The 21,876-nt window shown below is 40.0% G+C and overlaps 1 protein-coding gene across 1 annotated transcript in view; it reads left to right on the forward strand.

Annotated features, from left to right (window-relative positions):
* kif26ba (kinesin family member 26Ba) overlaps positions 1-21,876 on the forward strand; it is an 84,400-nt gene that overhangs the window by 32,095 nt on the left and 30,429 nt on the right. The window contains 2 exon segments of the mRNA XM_062445138.1: positions 4,099-4,280; positions 10,284-10,488. Coding sequence (XP_062301122.1) covers positions 4,099-4,280; positions 10,284-10,488 — 387 coding nt within the window.

Raw genomic sequence — 21,876 nt, forward strand, 5'->3', positions numbered from 1 at the left:
AGCATGCATGTTAAGTTAATGGCATATTAAAAAAAAGTTTTTTCTTTGCTATTCCCTGAAGTCATCGGTACTGCCAAGTAAACATAAAGCTACATTTTTCTGTCTTGAAACTGCCTTTTGAAACTGTCTTTTTTATGTCTTTTGTCATGGTTCAAGCTCAAGTTCCAATGTATTATTTGTCCCAAGTTGGCCATTTGTGTTGCAGCACGCATAAAATCACAGCAAAAAACACACAATATACAACATAACAGACAACAGTTTACACAAACAAGCAAGTAAGTATACACTTTATTCCCCCAAGACATCAGCATCCCACACAAATCATTGCTACAAATTGAATGTACTGCCCCTCAATAAAATAATTGTCAAAGTCTCTTTATCATTATCATCATCATCATCTGCATTTATATATGTTGATATTAGGCATCATATTCAATCCCACCCTTGCCTGCTTCATCTCATCTCGTTTATTCCCTATTCCTCCCTTCCACTCATCCATTTCTTTCTCTCCTTGTCTCCTTTTATCTGAACACCTCTATATCAGTTTTGTCCTGTCTACTTTGTATTACTGTTTTCTTTCTCTTCCCACTCTGTTTCACATACTGTCTGTTTCTGTAACCCTACATTCAATGTGAAATAAATAAACACTCCTTTATTTCTTCTCTGCGTGTCTCTCCCCCACTTTCATTCTAGCCTCTCCCTCTCCCTCTACTGCAGTAAGCAGATTGTTTTACCGGGTGTGACTATCTTGCTGCTAAAAACAGGAATGACCACACACATACATAGACACAAAAACACACCATTTCTTTTTCACTCTCCTCATACAAACCCTAAATTTCAGGCACACATTCTACATTGGTTGGGAGAAGCCTGTGGTTGGAGACGGGTGGAAAAGTAAAATAAATGGAAGAGAGACAGATGAGGGAGGTGAATGTTGGGGAAATGGCGTTTGTGTTGTAATGAAGATGAATGAGCCAGCTTTTACCTTTTTCTAAGAGCAGGGACAAAAGATGTTAGAAAGTGACAGAATAATTGTGTAAATGTTGTTTTTTTACCTCATAATTTCTTAGGAAATGTGGTATCACATTCATCAAAGTCCAACATTTACAGTAGCTCAGAACCAAGTGTTCTATGAAAACTTGGTTCTTTCTCGCATTATTTTCAACACGTTGCTGTTGTACTATCCCTGTTTGTGATTACTAAAATATATTGTGTTTTCACATGCTGCAATGCTTTAATATCCCCACAGGGATCGTGAAAGTTTCATTCATTGTAATTTAATCTAATTTATAGTAAAATGTAAAGATAGCAACTCAAGCCATTTACCCCCCATGTGTAAATCTGAATGGGACATGTCAGATAGAAACAGTATTACAATTTTCAGTGTTACTGCCACATAAAAGCAAACAAAAACGTATTTTATTTCAGGGACTACACTACCCCAAATGCTATATCAGCCATCCATGTAAATGCACCAACCAAGTGACCATGTAGGAATATGATTTATATTATCTATCTATTGTCCGTATGCAATTGCAGAACTAATTTGACAACTCTCATACAATAGCTGTTTTAATTACATGAAGGAGGCATAATTACCCATCAGCACACAGTGGTCTCTGAGCAAAACAGCTTTTGTAATCTTGTGATAAAGTGAATGAAGATATGGTTATTGCACTTTTTTGTGTGACTTTGGGAAATGCAGTGAAAATGCGTTTTGTACTGTATGTCAGTCCAGCCCCAGTCACTGACCCACCACATATTGTTCAACCAGCCTTTTCAGTTTTCAACCTGCATAATAACCCTCTGTGGGGACATTATTCTCACAATGTGCAGGTCATTTTCCTCTTCCCATTTATCAGGATAAATGAGTAACCGGCACAACACACAAATATTCCATATAGCTCACTAGACCTTTATTCCACATGTTCACCTCTGCTTTAATAATGTAGCAGTAGAAAGCTTAGTTGGAGCATTTTAAATGGATGTAAATGCACAGAGGAGTATGTTATATAAACTATAGAGGCATCTCATTTACAATAGGTACTTTATCAAAGCAGTGGGCTGTGTGCCTGGACCCCAGAAGCCCTCAGCAGTAAATATACACATGGTGGAGTTGATTTACACACAGGTGCAGAGACTTTTTAGACAGGCGCGCACACACAAGGACACACACAGAAATATACACAACAGACATACATGCTTGCAGATTTACACACCACACCTTCCACTCGCTCTCTCTCCCACTCTCTCTCTCTCTCTCTCTCTCTCTCTCTCCTCTCTCTCTCTCTCTCTCTCTCTCTCTCTCTCTCTCTCTCTCTCTCTCTCTCTCTCTCTCTCTCTCTCTCTCTCTCTCTCACACACACACAACACACACACACACACACACACACACACACACACACACACACACACACACACACAAGCTGTAGTTCCTTTATTGGGGCATGTGTTTATGATTTAGGTGCTCTGCTGTCTGGCTGCTGGCAGCACATAAAGAACTATAATCAATAATCCATATCTATTTCACGAATGGGTCACCTGCGCATACATGAACACACAAATGCACACACACGCACACACACACACACACACACACACACACACACACACACACACACACACACACACACACACACACACACACACACACACCACACACCACACACCACACACCACACACCACACACACCACACACAAACACACACACACACACACACACACACACACACACACACACACACACACACACACACACACACACACACACACACACACACACACACACACACACAGATGCTTCTGGCAGTTCAGTATTTGTTGATGGACATAACACATGCATAATACAACCCAACTCCACCCGAGGATATTTGTTGTATGTTGTGCCCTTCTCTCTTTTCCTATTTCCTGCCTACAGTAATGCTATCAGCAGGGCAATAAAAGAAAAATGCCAAAAACATTATCCCAAAAAAAGCTAGATAAAGGTAAAGTTATTGTATTTGTTTAGTATATCATATATTTGACAAAAGAGTAACAACAAACAGTATATTTTCATTTCTTTACAGTGTTATAAGTTCAAAGGTCTCTTAACTGCATACTATCTAATAAAGCACATATTCCGTGAAGCATGATCCAATAATAAAGGAGAAATGTAAAGAGCTGAAGGGCAAAGCAAAGAGATGAACAGAATGAAAGTGGATAAGGTTGACGTATTAAAAGCAAGCGAAGAGAGGAATTGAAAAGAAGGAAAAAGAAGGAAGGATGGAAAAGAAGGAAGAGTCATTACATTAAAAGAGAAAAATCTAGGAAGGAAGGTGTGCGTTTGTTGATTTCTGTCTATCTGGGGCCCAGATAGAAGTCTGCTGCTGGTTCTCTGTGATCACTAGAGAGCTTATCTGCTGTCTGTTTGCCAAGGACAACACACACACACACACACGCACGCACGCACGCACGCACGCACGCGCACGCACACACACACACACACACACACACACAAAGCTGCTGCAATGACACGAATATCAATATCCCTTATCACTCATCATGGACATAGTAAATATTTTAAAATTACCCTCAAGAAAGGCAAATAACTATAATGAAACATTGGCATCTGATGGTGAAAAATATGTATACATTTATTTATCATTTGATTTGATAATTGTTCTGTACCCGACAAAAACACCAGTTTGGGCTTTTAAAACTGTCCTATAAATACATATATATGACTTGATTGCTCATCCTATTTCCTTTTTCCTTCCTTTTTGTGCTTTCATTCATTCTTTCTGTCAGTCTTTATTTTACTCGCCTGTTTTAGTCAGTTCTCTCAGTTGCTGTCTTTGATGGATTGTACATTTTCATAACAGCTTAATGTTGTTGAAAACACAGACACACATATTGTCATTCCCTTAGTCACTCATGCACACATGTATTTGTTGGAACAAGGAAGCGCACACGCACAACATGTCCCTTAATGTGATGAAAAAACTTTTGAATCTGATTGTCTGTAGTCCAGCAATAAATTGCTCTATTTTCTCAACTCTTGTGTTTTTTTCTGAACTATGGTTAAAAGTATCTTTCTCTGTCTCCTCATGTTTCATCAGATCTCTCAGATGATCTCGGAGGCTTCCAGGGAAGGTTTGAACGAAGCTGCCCTGAACCGCTACAACACACACTCACCCTCACACACAAATTCACCATCACACACAAACTCTCCCTCTCACACTCCAGCTGTAACCACGACGGCACCGACCACCACCTCTGCTGCTGCCTCTTTCTTTGCCAGGTAAGATGCATTCACATCAGAGCACCGCATTGAGCGTTTAGTAGTAATTCTCTAGATCTGCCGATGCTTTAATACAACTTTCCTGCTAATTCTCTGCTATCTCTGCATCCCTCACCACCATCCTAACATCCATCTGCAAACTCTGTTTCTTTGTAATTCTCTCTTTCATTACATTAGTTTGACTGAATCTAAAGACTTAAAGCAGTGAGTGAAAAGGACAAACAAGACTGAGAGGTATCCTTCTGCATTTGTTTGAATAGAATCACGGGAGGCCAAGGAATCATACAATACTCATATTAACACTGTTACTGTAATTTGTTTAATCCCCAAGATTATGTTTATGAAGATTTAGTGAGAGTATAAGGACAAGGAGAATCTGTTAAACACAGAATGAATACAAAAAAAAAAATCTGACATGCATATTATTAACAAAGATTAAACCAGGGTTTGAATAAGAGATGTTGACATTCCCACACTCTCAGTGCTATGCTGATGTCTCTCAAGTTATCTAATAAAGCAGAAATGTGGAAAAATGATCTGACAAGAGTCAGGCTAAGATATGAAATGAAGCTAGTGGAAAATGTTATTACACAATATATTGTTGATAAGCATGTTTACTTATCTTTTGGTGTGTTTGTATATGAATCAACTATCCAATTGCTGATAAGCTGTGTAATCAAATCTAGAGAAATACAAGGTGACACAACATAAATAAGACACGGGTAATACGGGTAAATTATTGATGAGTAAACATGGCAAGCTCAAAATGAATGATTAAATTATTCATGGGTAACACAAGACTATGAGTGTGTCACAGTGTCTGAGGTATTGCTGAGGCGTCATATCTAGTGAGCTGCTTTAAATCATATTATAGATGATACCAAATGATAATAAATGTTCCCTAAAAATACTATGAAAGCTCTTCTCTTCTCTTTTCTTCTCTCCTCTCTGCCTCTCTCCTGTTGTGCACATTGCTGTCTTTTGTGCTTGTTTGTGTAAGTGTTTGATATATGAGTGACATGCTCCAGTGTAACAGAAACACTGCTGTCTGTCTTTCAAACCACAACTCATAAATTGTATGGGAACGCTCACAAACACATGTGATCACACTCTCTCTTCTTTGGATTTCTCTCCATGGCCCCTGAACTGTCAAGTAACAAGGCCATTTTACACAAATACACACACACACACACACACACACACACACACACACACACACACACACACACACACACACACACACACACACACACACACACACACACACACACACACATCTGGTTGACATTCCAGACATACAGCCAGCTGTCTTTTGGGCCGATTTATGAGCATTAACCTTCTAAGTGAAAGAACATGGTTTGTTTAATGGTGCAGGTGTCACTGTCTGTGGATATGTATGTGTGTCCAGCTGTCACTCTTTTTCTCCTGTTTTCGGTTGGGATAATTAGAACCTGTATGCTGTGATGTGTAATTTTTCTTGAAAGTGACACAGTGTTTGTTATGTTTGCTGTCCAAAATTTCACCTACAGACTGCGTTTCCCTGCACTTATCTAGTGTGTCTGTGTGTGTGTGTGTGTGTGTGTGTGTGTGTGTGTGTGTGTGTGTGTGTGTGTGTGTGTGTGTGTGTGTGTGTGTGTGTGTGTGCGTGTGTGTGTGTGTGTAGTGGGTTTTCAGTTTAATTGGCAAAAAATGTACACTCTGTCACCTTTTTGTTTTGACTTGGGTTATGTGTGTATGTGTGTGTATTTGTGCGTGTGTTTATGGTCGATGGATGCATCCATGCAATGCTGGTAAATCTCACGACTGTCTTGGTCTTTACTCTCAGACGTGGGCTGCATACAGACACTCCTATTACACATACACTCACACATGCTCAGTGTCTGCACACAGCAAAATCCCTGTGTCCACCACATCTCTCCCACCTGATCCCTTACTCCTCTTACTTGCTTTTCTCATCTTCTTTCTTTTATTCTCCTCTCCTCTGTTTTTATTTAATGGCTTCCTTTATTTCTACTTTGCTTGTTTCTCCCAATGCTTTCTTCCTTTGTTATTGTCCTTTTTATACTTCTTTCCATTCTTTCTCTTCAACAGTTTCTCTGACTCCACACTGACCTTTTCTTTACCTCTGCTAATGTGCATATGAGTAATATCTTTCATTAGTAGCAATTTGTCTGTGAATATGTCACACTCACACAGTAGAGCTCCATCTTCCCACTGCTGCAGTGGCCCTCTGGGGACGTTGGGCTAGAGGATAGAGATATGCTGTACATGCTAGGTGTCTGTGTGTGTGTGTGTGTGTGTGTGTGTGTGTGTGTGTGTGTGTGTGTGTGTGTGTGTGTGTGTGTGTATACATTCATACTCACTGGGGGAAGGGAGTTTCTATCAGTGCAGGAATTTTTTACTGCATGCTCCAAGGACTGGATCTTTGGGGATTTGGCTGTTGTGTGTGTATGTGTGTGTGTTGCTGGAGGTAGCAGAGTAAATGAATAGGTCCCAAATGAATTGGTGAAGGCGGGAAGGCGTTTTTATTTTGGATGCAGGGGGATGCTGTCTTTTTCTCTGCCTGCCTGTTTACTTCTTCTATTTTCTTTAATATTAAGTACTCCATCAAATGATAATTGGGCACTAATTAGCCAGGAAGCATAATGCCTGTTTGATGATTTGGGGGTCTGTGATTTAAACAAACTGATGTTAGAGATATAGAGAGAGTAGCACAGAGCAAAGAGAGAGTGGTTTAAAATATTTGATCCTTTCAAAATAGTTTCCACACATTAATTTCTGAAATTGTTGAATCCTGGAAATTGTTCAACACATTGGAGAAAGGATGGAGTGCATGCTCCAGTGCAATTAAACACTTTTTTCATATGCTTTTGGCAGATAAGTGACCAGATCAGTAGCACAGAACAAAATGTGATAAATATAAGCCAGAGCTATCGTGGCCATCTTAACTCCTGTCACAAATTAGCATATAAGTCGCGTCTTAGCAGGAAGTTAGAAGTGTGTAAATTGTCATGTACATGTCAATAGATAATGTCAGTGAAGCCAGTCCTCTGTCCATGCTAGTAGTGCACACACACAAACACACGCACTCATACACACACACACCCCTCACTGCTCTCTGTCTGTGCCTATATCTCCCTTCACTGACGGCCTGTTAAACAGAATGTAATTAGCTACTGGGCCAACAACACAGCCTAGGGACACCAGTCATAAATCAGCTGTGTGTGTGTGTGTGTGTGTGTGTGTGTGTGTGTGTGTGTGTGTGTGTGTGTGTGTGTGTGTGTGTGTGTGTGTGTGTGTGTGTGTGTGTGTGTGTGTGTGTGTTTGTTTCGAGTGAGTCTTTGTATTTTGACGTATTAGTGTTTGTAGTTCTGTCAGAGGAAGGGGAAAACCCCTGCTGCTTTTTAACAAGCGAGAGACACATGGAGGGATCGAGGGGAAAGAGAGGCAAGGATGGATGAAGGGATCAATACGTGTGAGGAAGGCTGAATAGATGGTGGGATGGATTCAGAACAGGGAGGATAGTGTAGTGAGATAGAATGGGATTGATAAAAATAATGAGGGAGAGACGAATAAAATGGAGGGAAAGATAAGGAGGATTGAAGAAAGGAAGGAAGAGAACAGAAGAGGGATGATCCAGGAAAGGGGGGCATATTAAAGGATAAAGGTGACAGAGAAAGTGCTGATGGATAGAGAGAGGGACTAGATGGATGGAAAACAAGTGCCCTTCACTTTAGGGTTAGATTGAAATAGATCCACTTGGCCAAATCCCAGGCCACTTGTCATTAAACGCTACCAATTAGGTGTGTGTGTGTGTGTGTATGTGTCTGCCATGCTTGAAATGTGTCACAGATTAAAGTAATCACAGTGGAAGAACATAATAGGAGTGTAATAGTGCACACACAGACACACACTTGATCAAAGATAAAAAGAAAGATGCATTATAAAAACAATCACAAGAAATAAGCTTGATCTGCATGTTTTGCCCAGAGAGCAGCTTGTTCATGAAGTACTGAAGAGAAGAACTGAATGCTTTGCTGCAAGCTATGAGTGGAAACAACTGTATATGGATTCTCCAACAGTACTGAAACCATGCATCCATCATTGTAATGTCTCTTCCTGTGACACTCAACACTGCAGCAGCTACAGCAGCCTGTTGTTTTCATTGTTAGGGAGAAAGAAAATAGTAGATCTGAATCCAGACACCATTAATTCCACGGTTTTAACAAATGCCATCATTATTTTTAAGATACAGTATTGTATCCTGAAGCTTCATGATAGTTTCCATTTGGAAATTCCTGCACCTGTTTCTTCAGTTGTAGCACATTCAAGTGATATAATAAGAAAACCAGTAATTGCGTTTGATCGCATTTGCTGCAATATATAAGCTGCAAAGATGTTAGCTTGCCCACAGTGAAAAAAAAGATTAGTGGCCTTCTTGCGGAGCTTTGTCTCACACGGTATATGCACTCACACACACACACACACACACACACACACACACACACACACACACACACACACACACACACACACACACACACACACACACATACGCAGATTCACACACAAATCCTCCTGGGAGAGTCAAATGGTGAAACGCTTCATCGTTCTGTGGGTCACTGAATCCACGTCTCTCTTCTCCCTCCTTCCTCTCTCACTGTCCCTCCCTCTTTTCTCTTTCTCTCTCTTTCAATCCCCCCCCTCCTCTTACTACTCTTGCTGGCTCTCCCCCTCGCTCTCATTTTCTGTAACCTGCTGCAGTTAATTGAAAGCCAATGGTGTGAGAATATGACTCTTTGACAGAGAGTGTGTCAGGGCGCAAGGTCTTTCTCTCCCTCTCCTCTCTGTCTCACTCTCTCTTTCCCTCTCTCTTAGTATCATCTTATAAATATATATGAAGATAGATTTAAAAAAAAAAAAAGATTGGAATCCCTTCCAGTGCAGCTTTTGTTTTATCGTATTGTTAATACAGCTGCTGTGTGTAATTCAGATTGTCAGATTGTTGAACTGTGGCATCCTACATGCCAGAGAAGGAAGTACGCTGAATGATTGAGTAGTATATTCAATGGCAGTACATCACTTAGCTGAATGATTGCAGACAGATTCACAGTCCTCTCCTTGTCCTTCTGCTCAGCCATGGTCAATTTGTGGCATATTGAAGATTTTATCAAAACAAACACAAAACAACTCAGTCTATACCTCACTCTTTGCTGACAAAGATTGATGGTAGTTTAAGGATAGAGTATAACAGGTCTCCTCTGTGTCAGGACAGGGGCTCATCTGACAGTGTAACATGGAGCTCTTCTTTTTTTTTCTTCTTTAAACTGACTGAATTGTTGACATGTATTCAGAAACATACAGACACTTGGAAAGGGAGGAGAAAAAGTTTAGAGACTTAAAGTGGTGTGAAGTACCCGCACCTGAGAAAGAGGGAGAGAGAGAGAGAGAGAGAGATAGAGAGAGGCAGATGGAAATAACCTGCTGTGTTGATGTAAGAAATGAGAGAGTGAGCAGAACAGATGGAAAAAGAAGTGAGATTTAGAAGTTGAAGTTAAAAGGAGGGAAAAGGGAAGGAAGAGAGTCTGAGTGAGGAACAGACTCAGTATATATACATTTTGGTGGCTCCTTTTCAGCACAATGCCACAGGGAATTGAGCAGCGAGAAAGCAAATGAACCACTCCCCATCCAGATGTTGCTACATATGTAAACAGCAGTGTGTTTGTGTGTGTGTGTGTGTGCGCGCGCGTACGTGCGTGTGTGTGTGTGTGCATGTTGAAGGGTGTGTAACCAAGTTCAGTTCTGCAATTAGCATATTTCCCATGGTTGTACTGCAGTAAATTTTAAGGATGTAATTATACATTCATGTTTATATGCACATGTGTCATCATCCCTCCTGTCCTTTCCTTTCAGCTCATGGTTTTAATGTATTGATTTGATTAATTGACTGGCCTTTCCCTTCATCTTCCTCCTTTCCTCTTCCTCTATGCTTCCTTCTTTCAGAGCTGCACAAAAGCTGAATTTAGCATCCAAGAAGAAGAAGAAGACAGCCGCTGTTACGGCGCCAGTGACATCATCATCACCCTCGTGCGATCCCCCTCTGTTCCCGACCAATTTTAGCTCCGCCCTGCTGATGGCCCCGCCCCCAGCTCCACCCTGCCTTCTCCGTGCAGTTAACAAGATCAAAGACACCCCTGGGCTTGGCAAGGTAACAGAAAAATATCAGTGGACAGTAGAATGATGACAGGAAAAATAAAGAAGGGGGACGACGTGTGCTGAAATCGAATCAGGGATGCTGCAGTTACAGTAGAGTATTTATTGTTTATGGTGCAGACACACCAAATCTGTTGACGGATATCAAGTCAATGGATTCTATTCATTTTCTGTATAGAGCAGGGGATCTAGCCATGTTATGCAGGATGAATATAGCATAGCAAGTTGACAGACCAACCACTGTATCTGAATTTGCAAAATCACGACTCAACTTCAACTTTATGCAAATGATGTCTGTCCTGCACAACATGGATAACTCATGAAACTCAGATCAAACTGTCAGACTAGGCTTTGCTATGAATCAATATTCTGTTACTGCATTACCTTGCCATGTTGAAAATAACAGCTAAAACCAAACACCACCCAACTGGCAGTACTGTACGTCACCCACCATGTCACCCACTGGCGAGAGTGTTCAGTGCTCCGGTGCGTCTAGATCTGTTATGGCAGGAGTCTGTATGTCTTCACTAATAGGCGTTACAATGCCAACCATGAGATGCGACATCCTGAGTTCAAATCTGACTGAGTCGACAATATAACAAAATGTATTTTCTCTTTTTAAGTTTACTTACCCCTACTTTAATTGTAGTAAAATCATATACAGTAGTGAGCATGTTCTGGGGACAATGTTTTATCACTATCTTTGGTATTTGTTGCTATTATAATTAAGCTAATATCTGGTCTCTCTTAAAACCAATTAGTGACTGACAGTTTGGTGTTTAAAGTTTGAGACAAACTGTTGCCTTTGACGTTGATTGCAGCTTTTCTATCATGTCTCTCACATTCCTTCGATGCATCTCAAGGAATTGATCAATTTCATTATTTTACACTAACGTGAGAAATGATTGATGGATAGACAGTTAGTCACACACTGGCATCACTTGACAACTGTTAATTTTTACCACTTGTGCTGCAAACATCAGTAATTTCTTTCTCAGACACACTTGGTGTTGGCTACTGTGAAGTTTATTACTTCAGATGTCAAGTCTGATTCATCTTCCTTGATGTGATTTTAGCACATGCCTGAAGTCAGATCTATCATAGTGAAAATTCAAATGTTTTTTTTTGTCTTTTTTTGACCAAATTCAAGTTCAGTTTTGTGGTGTTTAGTCTATTTAGTTAATGCCAAAGCTACTTTGTGTCTGTACTGCATTACTAAACTGAGATCTATTTGTATGTTGCCTTATTTTTTTCTTACATCTATTTTGTTGACTTTGGAGGAATTTGTGTTATTTCTGTAAGCAGCACTGGTTGCACTGGGAGCATTTAGGATTACTTTAAATACAGTCCCATTTTGAGGTGATTTGGGTTTGGGATGAGTGTAGATCGAAAGGTACTGGAATGTTTCAGAACATTGACCTTTATATGTGTATGTGTGTGTGTGTGAGTGACTGAGTGTCAGCCCTGCTGTGCCATACCGAAATATAGCCTAATGGTTACCATGGTAACACATCTCAGGCTGACAAAAGTCATCTGCCACCATTGCCAGTGGTTGATGAAACGTGTGTGTGTGTGTGAGTTGTGGATGCGGGGGGGGGGGGTTCATGCTTCTCAAGTGTGTGCAATATTGATCGTCCATGTAATGAGTTTTTAGTGCCCCCTCCTCCACAGTTTGAGTGAGGGGCTCACTGACTCTGTGTGTGTGTGTGTGTGCCTTTGTGTGTGTGTGTGTGTGTGTGTGTGTCTCCTCAGTGCTAGAAAATGAATGAGTATAGAGGACAAATTCAAACATACATCAAAAAGGACTGTCCATTATTGTGCACAAAGAAGTGAAAAGGGAACTCACACATGCCTTGTTGTGTGTACATGAAATTGTGAGTGCATCACAGATGGGTGTGCATATTGTGTCTGTGAGCTCTGGTCTGTCTGTGTGGGAGGCGAGGATATTATTTTGTATCACTACAGTATTTTAAGGATGTGTGAGAGAGTGTGTGTTGTGACATTTATATTAGACACCAGATGAGAGGAGACACACACACACACACACACACACACACACACACACACACACACACACACACACACAAACACACACACACACACACACACACACACACACACACACACACAACTCATGGTATAAGACATATAATGTCAGCTCAGTTAAATTTAAAATGACATATAGTAAAATGTTAATTAGTAGCAACCATTTAGTCAGATAAAACGCCTAATGAAGTAAATCCTCATTATCAAGTTTTGAGTTTTTTGCTTTTGATCTTAATTACACATACACACAATAGTGTGGTTTGGGTTTGACTTTTTTTCTACTTGTTTACCATTTTTGCCGTCACTCATATTTTTGTGCAACTGATTATTATCTGTGTTGTGTGTTTGTTTGTTTTTTTGCTTTGTCCTTCCTTTGAGCCTCTTCCTCAGTGTCTCTCCATATGGAGGTGACAGATGTCTCCTCAGTTGTCAGGGAGACAGACTCACACTCACATACTCACAATCACATACACACACACATGGACACAGAACAGCCAATACGTACATGATGAAGACAAAAACCACACACACATCATATGTTATAACAAAAACCTCGTTCACTCAGTCTCTCTGTCTCATTATAGCTTTTTTGGCTTCAGTTTCATCTTACTGTGATATTCTCTGACCTTGATAAAAGTGATCAGCTTGTTTGGCTCATCCTGTCATGTACAAATGTTTGCTGCTACTTCTGTTTAATTTAGAAACCCCCTTTTCACAGCATGTCGACTTTACGCAACAGTCACTCTTTGTCATAGTGGATCTTAGTCTTAGTCTATATAATGCTGACTGTCTTACACTGTCCTCCTGCTGGCCTGCTGGAATCCCATCCATCCTGTATCAACAGCAATAACAACGACACAACTATAATAGTATAATAGTATCATAATAATTCAACAACATTTTAGAGTTGTTACAGGTTTACGTGTGGTAATTTGTAATTCTTAAATTTCTTGTTTAAATAGCCTTGCTGTGTAGTGATAAGCTGAAGGAAATGGGGAGTAAAAAAAGGAGAAGAAATAACACTGGGGCAGGGAGATATTCTAGTATTTGGAAACTAACAAGCCTCTGTGAAATCAATTGAAGCTTGCCAAGACCCAATCAAATACATGCACACACACATGCGCGCACACACACAAATATATGGGAAGAAAATGGCTGTGGTGACATTTCTCCACTAAAAATGTCACCTGCAGTGGGGGTCGGCTCCCTGCTGAGGTAGTATTTGCACACATTCACACTCACACACATAGAAATGTATCCACACAGGCTCTTATGCTCACAAATTCATAGGATTATAGTGTACAATGAAAGATGTCAAGAGAGCAGCAAAGCCCCCGGTGAAAGCGTGTAAGCAACATCCTGCAATACATGGGTTTGTCGGAGTGTGATGGGGGTTTTGGTTTTCTCCCCCTCGATGTTAATATGGCAGAAAACAGATTGAGACGTCACGTTTAAAACCAGGGGAAATCAACCTGCACAGGACAGATAGATTGCTGCGTGTGTCTGCGTCTGTGTGTGTGTTATAGACATGGAGAGAGAGAGAGACAGAGAGAGAGAGAGAGAGAGAGAGAGAGAGAGAGAGAGATATGGCGAGAGGGTTCAGTCTTGTTCCATCAAGGGACGTCAGAATAAATGGAATCCCTCAGTGGATCTGTTTGAGTGGCTTCTGCATTTCAAGCTCCCCTCTGTTATTTCTATACATGGTGCTTCTCTACATGTTCCTCTGTCTCACTTTAGAGTAATCAAACCAGTCAGCTGGGAGCCCTCCAACCAGATCTCCAGGGGAGATGTGTATCAGTCAAGGAAATTAAGCTGTACAGTACAGGTATTATTATTCAGCAAACCTACTGTGAGTTAAGCAGAAGTATTAAATACAGAAGGTATATTTTTGAAGCAGTCAAATAATAATAAATACAAATAATGTATTGTACTGAGTACAATTTTGCAGCTATTTTTTCTCTCTCTGTTGGATCACAGTATGATCCACACACTTGGCCCAAGGCTTGACTTGCTAGGTGGTCAGTCACTAAAAACTCATGCAGCACAATAAAACCCACAAAAATCTGTTTTTAATTTTAGGAGAGATCCCAAAGTTTCCATAGATACCAACTATGTTGAAGGAAATGTGTTTAAAATGGTGCTGAAGACTAGGATCTAAAACATTTCAATTTGATGGATGGTTACAACAATAAATAGTGTCGAGTTTGAATATGTAAACATTATTTAGTGTCAAGAAAGAACTGGAACAAGCACATGTGAGATACTATTAGACAATGACAGTATCTCACCAATTAATGTTCAAATGAAATATTTGATATACATCTTAAAACATGTCTGGAGGGGATCTTTAAGGTTAAAAGAGGAGAAATGGATATTAAGGGCTTACATTTCCTTCTTCAGGAAATTTGGTAGACAGGGATATGATATGCAAAAATATCCACAGCCAGGATCAAACCACAGATGTTGTGGTTATATGGTGTGCACCTTAACCAGCAGACTACTGGGTCACCCAAATATTACAGCTCCACATACAGTGTATCATATCTGAATTGAGATAATAAATATTCCTGAAAGCGTTATGAAAGCTAATATGGGAGGTTGTCTCCTCTCTCTACAACCTAAGTTAACCGGATCCCTCTCATCTCGTGTATGGATAGTCTTATCTCTTGCCTTCCCATCCCTTCGTCCCTACCCTCTCTGCTCGTCTCCATTTCTGAATGACAATGAAGGATTGTGGGAGTTTTTCCTCTTCTCTTTCATCTTTGCAGCCACACACACACACACACACACACACACACACACACACACACACACACACACACACACACACACACACACACACACACACACACACACACACACACACACACACACACACACACACACACACACACACACACACACACACACACACACACACACAGATTGTGAGTTGACCTTGGGGGGAAATTGATGCTATGACAGCAAATCAATTTTTAATAGCAGCTACGATCAATCTCAGGCCACAAGCTGTGTGCGTCTGTGTCATGAGTGAGCTTGTGCAAGTGCATTTTCCACGGGCATTTGTGTGTCCTCATGTCTCTCTGGATGTCTGTGTGTCTTGTATCTAAATGAGTGAGTGAGTCTGTTATGGGAATCCAGTAGCCACTTTGTTCCACCTCGTAGATGAAATATTAATGCTGTCAGTATTGGCAGAGCCGGAGCAAATGGCTGACACACACACACACACACACACACACACACACACACACACACACACACACACACACACACACACACACACACACACACACCCACACACACACACACACACACACACACACACACACACATACACACATACACACATACACACACACACACACACACACACACACACACACACACACACACACACACACACACACACATCTCATTCTACCCCACTGTATTCTCTGTGACTGTATGTGCATTGGTGTTTACTAAGTATGAGTGTGTAAACATCGCATTATGCCCAGCATGACTCTAAATACTTCCATGTCTGTTTTTCTTTTTGTGGAGATATTCCTTATCTGAATTGACGGTCTCATCATACAGGGGTACGTACAGTATCATGCTGAGATTGTAAATTAATCTGGGCCTCTGCGACAAAAGCTACAAAAATGAAATCTACTTTAATTAAATTTGGTAACAAACCGGTGAGCCAGGTAATTCAATTCTTCTTCAACCAAAAAGCATTCATTTTACCCTTGGCTGATTAATTTATAGAAAGAAATAACACAACTCACTCAACATATTGAATGATTGCAGTTCTCCTGATTGATACTCGTCTACAGTATTTTCACACTTCAGGGTTTCACCTGTTAAAAGGTAAAAATAGTAATTCGAAGTTTGAAGTTAGTTTAAGGCTACAATATGCACAGATGTCTATATATACATATTTTATAATATATACATATTTTTAAACAACCCTGTCGCCCACAAGTTATGTTCATATACAACTAAATTACATTCCCAATTGTGTTATTTTGACGAACGTAATTACTGCCGTGATTATATTTCACATTTATACATTGCGCTGAAGTCGCAGGGAGGAGGCTGGGATGGAAGGAGAGCACACAACATTTTGACAACAGTTTTGACAACCCGAGTTTGCATCTTGAGTCCAGTGTGTGGTCAGGGGTTAATCATAGCTTTGGCATTTTCTTATGGTCAACAAATCCCATGAGAAGATCAAAGCCAAGAATGTGTGTCTCAATACTTTCCCACTTTCCCACTTCCCCATGTTGTCTTAGGCTCTAATCCCCAAGCTTAATCATTCAACTTACATTTTTAAGAGCAGGTCACAAATACATTTTTTCATTTTAATACTTAAACAGCTGGGCGGAATGGATTTTAGCAAATGTTACTCAGGCAGTAGTAAAAAGTGTTGTTTGCAACCACTTTCAGCACAGATTGATACACAATTGGTGCACTAGGGAGTATGTATGGCAGCAAGACGTGTATGTGGCATTAAAGGATAAACTACAGTGTTCATCGTAATAAAGAAAAATGTCACCCAGAGAAATAGTGTGGTTAATTTATGTTTTAGTTTTCGGTTGACAACAGAGGTTTATGGCACAGAGGAATAAACCACTAAAACAGGCGTGAGTCTTAAATCTTTAATAAGAATAGTAAAAACATCACCAGCCTTATACTTTAATGTTAGAAATAGAGTGGTTTTTTTTTGGAATTGTACAGTATAAAGGCAAATGATATTTTGTTGAACATTTAATTTTGTTAGTGTAGTTATCTTGGACGGTCCAAGCTGTTTTGTTATTTCATCATTTCTGGTTGCTGAACAAACATCTCTGTAGTACATCAAACTGAGAATAGCCAACGTGGATCTTACAAGCTCAATGGGAATGAATAAATTAGTTAAAATTAGAATTGATCTGAGGCCTGAAGTTGCTATTCCCATATGGTATTTGTATCTATCTCTCTGTACATGGGTTTGCACAAATGTGTGTTTCTGCAGTCTTTGGGAACCAATTAGAGCTCAGTTTCAGTCTCTTATTGATTTTCCAGCCAATAGTAATGAAGCACTGCTGTGAGGGACTATTGAACAATCTTCTCTCTGCTCAGGGTTGTTTGTTGCTGTTTAGCTGAATTCCTTTACTTAAATTGGCTGGAAGACTTCATTGTTCCTGAGTGTGGTGTACAAAGTGGAGGGGCAGGCAGCTCTACATACAAGACAGTGTATAAGGGGTCGGGTCAGTTTCTGAGGAGAAAAAAATTTGACTCTTTGCCTCAACATCTGTCACTGCATGTACCCTTTAGCATGAATATGAACCCTCAAGCTGTTCCAGACATGTGCAGCAGACTTTTATGTCAGACACGGTTCCTTAAAACACAAATTATGCATTAAAAAAATGAATCATCATACATGCTTAGACACATTTTACAAGCGAGCACAGATTGCAGTTGTCCTTAAAAGCAATTAAGAGTCAAAGTACAAAAAAGTGTCTATGAAACACTCACTTCTCAGTCTCCAAACCCCTTTGTGTTGTGTATTTCAGCTGCTCACCACTCTGCATCAGCATTCACCGCAGCACAAACTGTAAGAAGAAAGACCAAAGTATTGAATGGATGGCAGGAAGAGGCTGCGATTTGTCCTGTCATTTGTTCTGAGAAGGGGAGAGAAAGTGAGACAGGGATAAGAGGGACATGATAAAGAAATGGAGGGAATGGAGTGGGTGGACAGTGATATCGAGCAATGCGATTTTTCTCACACGCAAAGGGAGATTGAAGATAGGAGAAGTGTGTACGTGCTGTGAAACTGAGAGGCTGTGAGAGCAGGACGGAGATATCTGGTAGGGAGAATAGAGGAGGGGGAAAGAGGGATGAAGGGATATGTAGGGATCAAGAGAGACATGGACAGAGTGAGAGTTGTGTTACTATCTGGAGAGTTGTGTTGTTTGTGACCTATTTCTCTGCATCTCTTTTGTGAAACAAACATCATTACCTCTTCCTTGCTCTTCACCATTGCTCTCTTTTATTCAATAAACACAACAAAGAGTCCATTAGTTTTGTGTGCAGTCGTCAAGCTGTTCCTGCATGTGTGTGTCTGCATGATATTGGCTGTGAAGCTTTGCCACATGTATTGATCCACCGGTGGAAGTAGGCCAAGGATCTTCTGAGAATAGTGTAGTTGTGGGTTTGAGCACAAACACAACTGAGCTCGACTCAGGTCTAAACTTCTTAAGCTAAGTGTTGAGCCCAGATGTTGCTTTCAGAGCCAACAGGTGACTTTTAAAAAAAAAAACTTTTTAACTGACAAAAGTCCAGATGTATTAAATATTAATGGCACTTTCACAAAGGAAGTTCAGTGATGTGCTTACAGCATAAATAGTTGGGAAAAAATGACATCCCATGAAGCTGGAACAATAATTGTGCTGATGCATCAATTTCTTCTTTGTTTGTTGGTAGTTATCCTAACAGAGCTTTTAAAAAGGGGTATGTAGGTAGATGGCATCACATACATCTTCAATATTTTGAGAGATGGATGTTAAATAGCATTATGGCCCCATTTATACCTCAGTCTCATACACACACACACACACACACACACACACACACACACACACACACACACACACACACATAAAGTCACACACACACAGGCACTCTTACCTTTCACACTCTTCAACATGAGGAGGAAATGGGCTCTCGGGGGGGGGGGGAGACTTTACGCCTTGTAAAGCTTGCAATGGTAAGATCCTTCCCCAAGGCTCTTACTGATGTGATGGGCTCTTTTATTGGGGTCAGTAGAGGGCATAGCACCGAATGTAAGTGTGTGTGAGTGTGTGAGTGTGTGTGTGTGTGTGTGTGTGTGTGTGTGTGTGTGTGAGAGAGAGAGAGAGAGAGAGAGAGAGAGGGGGAGAGAGAGAAGAGAGAGAGAGAGAGAGAGAGAGAGAGAGAGAGAGAGAGAGAGAGAGAGAGAGAGAGAGAGAGAGAGAGAGAGAGAGAGAGAGAGAGAGAGAGTTTGTGCACCGCTAGGGGATTTTTTTATTAAGCACAGAATGTTGACCTGACATTAAGCCATACTATCCTAAGTTACCTGGGTCACCAAGGTTACATATTTATTGTATTCAGGTGGCTCTTCAGTTTATCTCACATCCATGAATACAAGGCATCACTTTTTAAATGTACACATACACATCATTATCTTCATCTGAGAAAGACACAAACACACTGTCTTACACAATTTATTGAACCAGCTCTCTTAAATGGCCCATGGACCATTTAATGCTGCAACCAAAGGAAAGCCAGTTAATGTGTTATTAGGTGAGTGTGAGTGAAAGAGAGAGATAGAGATAAATGTATATATACTATCTTTTTTCTATCTTTACTATCTTATTAGTTACCAGCTAACCGCAGGCTTTATGCTCATATTCTTTATGTAATACACTTGATTTGAGATGAGTTCATTCATTTTAACATGACCTTATTCTGGTTTCCCTTTACTTTTTTGCCCCAAGGCCATGATATAATATATAACAAATAATTTGTGGCAAGAAAGGATGTGGATTAAAAATCTTGTATGCGTAGATTATTGATGCTATAACAGTACAATTATATGGTGGGAAATTACTCCTATTTGCTTGAGAAATCAAGTCAAGCTAAGTATGAGCTAAACACATAGTGCACAATAGAATACGTATTAAAAACAAGGTTTGGTCAATTACATCTGAAAATACTATGGGAAATATATTTTCAGCATGTGAGAGGCACTGTGATCAATAGACTTTTATTTTGCTCATTAGTTTTCTTTTCACAGATTTGTGTTCATTGTTTACCCATTTTTATTTATTTATGATTCCTGTTCACAGTAAATGGGTCTGTTGTTTAGAGTAGAGCTGAAATGATTAGTTGATTAATGGATTCATCTATTCTCAGAAAAATAATCACTATTATTCCAACCTTTTCTTAGTTCAGACTACTCAGTTGTGTGGATTTGCTGCTTTCTTTGTTTTATGTGATAATAGGCTTCTCTTTAGGTTTTGGATTGTTGGTTTGATAAAACATCTGTAGACATCACCTTGTACTTTATTTGAAATTGTGATGGACAAGTAATGAAAAAATTGGCAGACTTATCGATAATAAGATAAAACGTCAGAAGTCATGAGTGCTTTAAGATTACTCTGTGATTCATAATCCCATGGTGGTGTTTAACTGGAAGCGCAGTGCAGAATCACACTTCAGACGATGATTCATCTGTGCTAACAAGCACAGACAGAAGATCTCTCCTCGTGCTGCTCTTTTTCTCTTAGGGGCCACATAAACACAGTAGTCTTTTCATCTGCCCTGCACCTCTGCGCACTACAGATATAAAACACTGGTGATTAGAAAACACGAAAACAAAACAGAAAAAAACAGATTTTTCTTTTGTTGCAGTACACTGTTAGGTAAAGTTGAGTTATCACACATTTAATAGTATACGATTATACAATAACAGAGATGATCCTGCTTATTTCAGTCTGCGACAACTGTCTGAACTTATTTCTTGCAGAAATACAAAACTACTTATATTCTGTTCATCCACCCATCAGTTATATATACAACACTTGGTAGCCTACAGCCTGTCTCAGCATGTATTAGGGAGAGGCGGTTTACACACAGATGCTGTATCCTCATTAATGTTTGGATCTTAAAGGATTTGGTCTAAACATGTGTCCTTTGGAGGACTGAGGGCGAGGCTGAACCTGTGCTTCTTCCCCAGATGAGACTGTAGTCTCACAGAGGCCAAATCTAATGATGCATGTGTGCAGTTTCTGTCAACTCGTAGAGTCAAGAATATAAGGATGAGAAATTGCTTATCTCCTGCCTGTCAGGCTCTGCAGTGTAAACTGTCAGCAGCTTTGTTGTTTGCAGGATATTCAGCTTTTTGCATGGCCAAAACAATCTGCTTTGTGCCATCCACATTTCAAGCTGTAGCCAATTTACTGTGAACCTCCACTGATTCAAATTTCACAGTCTGGTCATCATACATGACCATGTTTGTAGACTGTAAACTCCAAACAGGCTGAGCCTGTTACATCCTTGTTGTTGAAGATCCACATGTTTTTTTTTTACAGTTTTTGATCTGCCTGGATGTTGGTTTATATCTCCTTACGTTTCAAGTTATCTGATGTGTTGAGATTCAACTTTTGACAAAAAACAGTAATGAAATATTGACATTAAATTGTTCAAGATTTGGCGATTTACAAACAGGGATGATAAAATGTAGAACTGAACAACATGTAACAAATGCGAGGCACAAGTGGTGCAGTCAATGCACCAAATAGGAATAGGAACTGAAAGCTAAAGAGTCAGGGAC

The sequence above is a fragment of the Scomber scombrus genome, chromosome 1, assembly GCF_963691925.1.
Source record: "Scomber scombrus chromosome 1, fScoSco1.1, whole genome shotgun sequence".
Taxonomy (NCBI): Eukaryota; Metazoa; Chordata; class Actinopteri; order Scombriformes; family Scombridae; genus Scomber; species Scomber scombrus.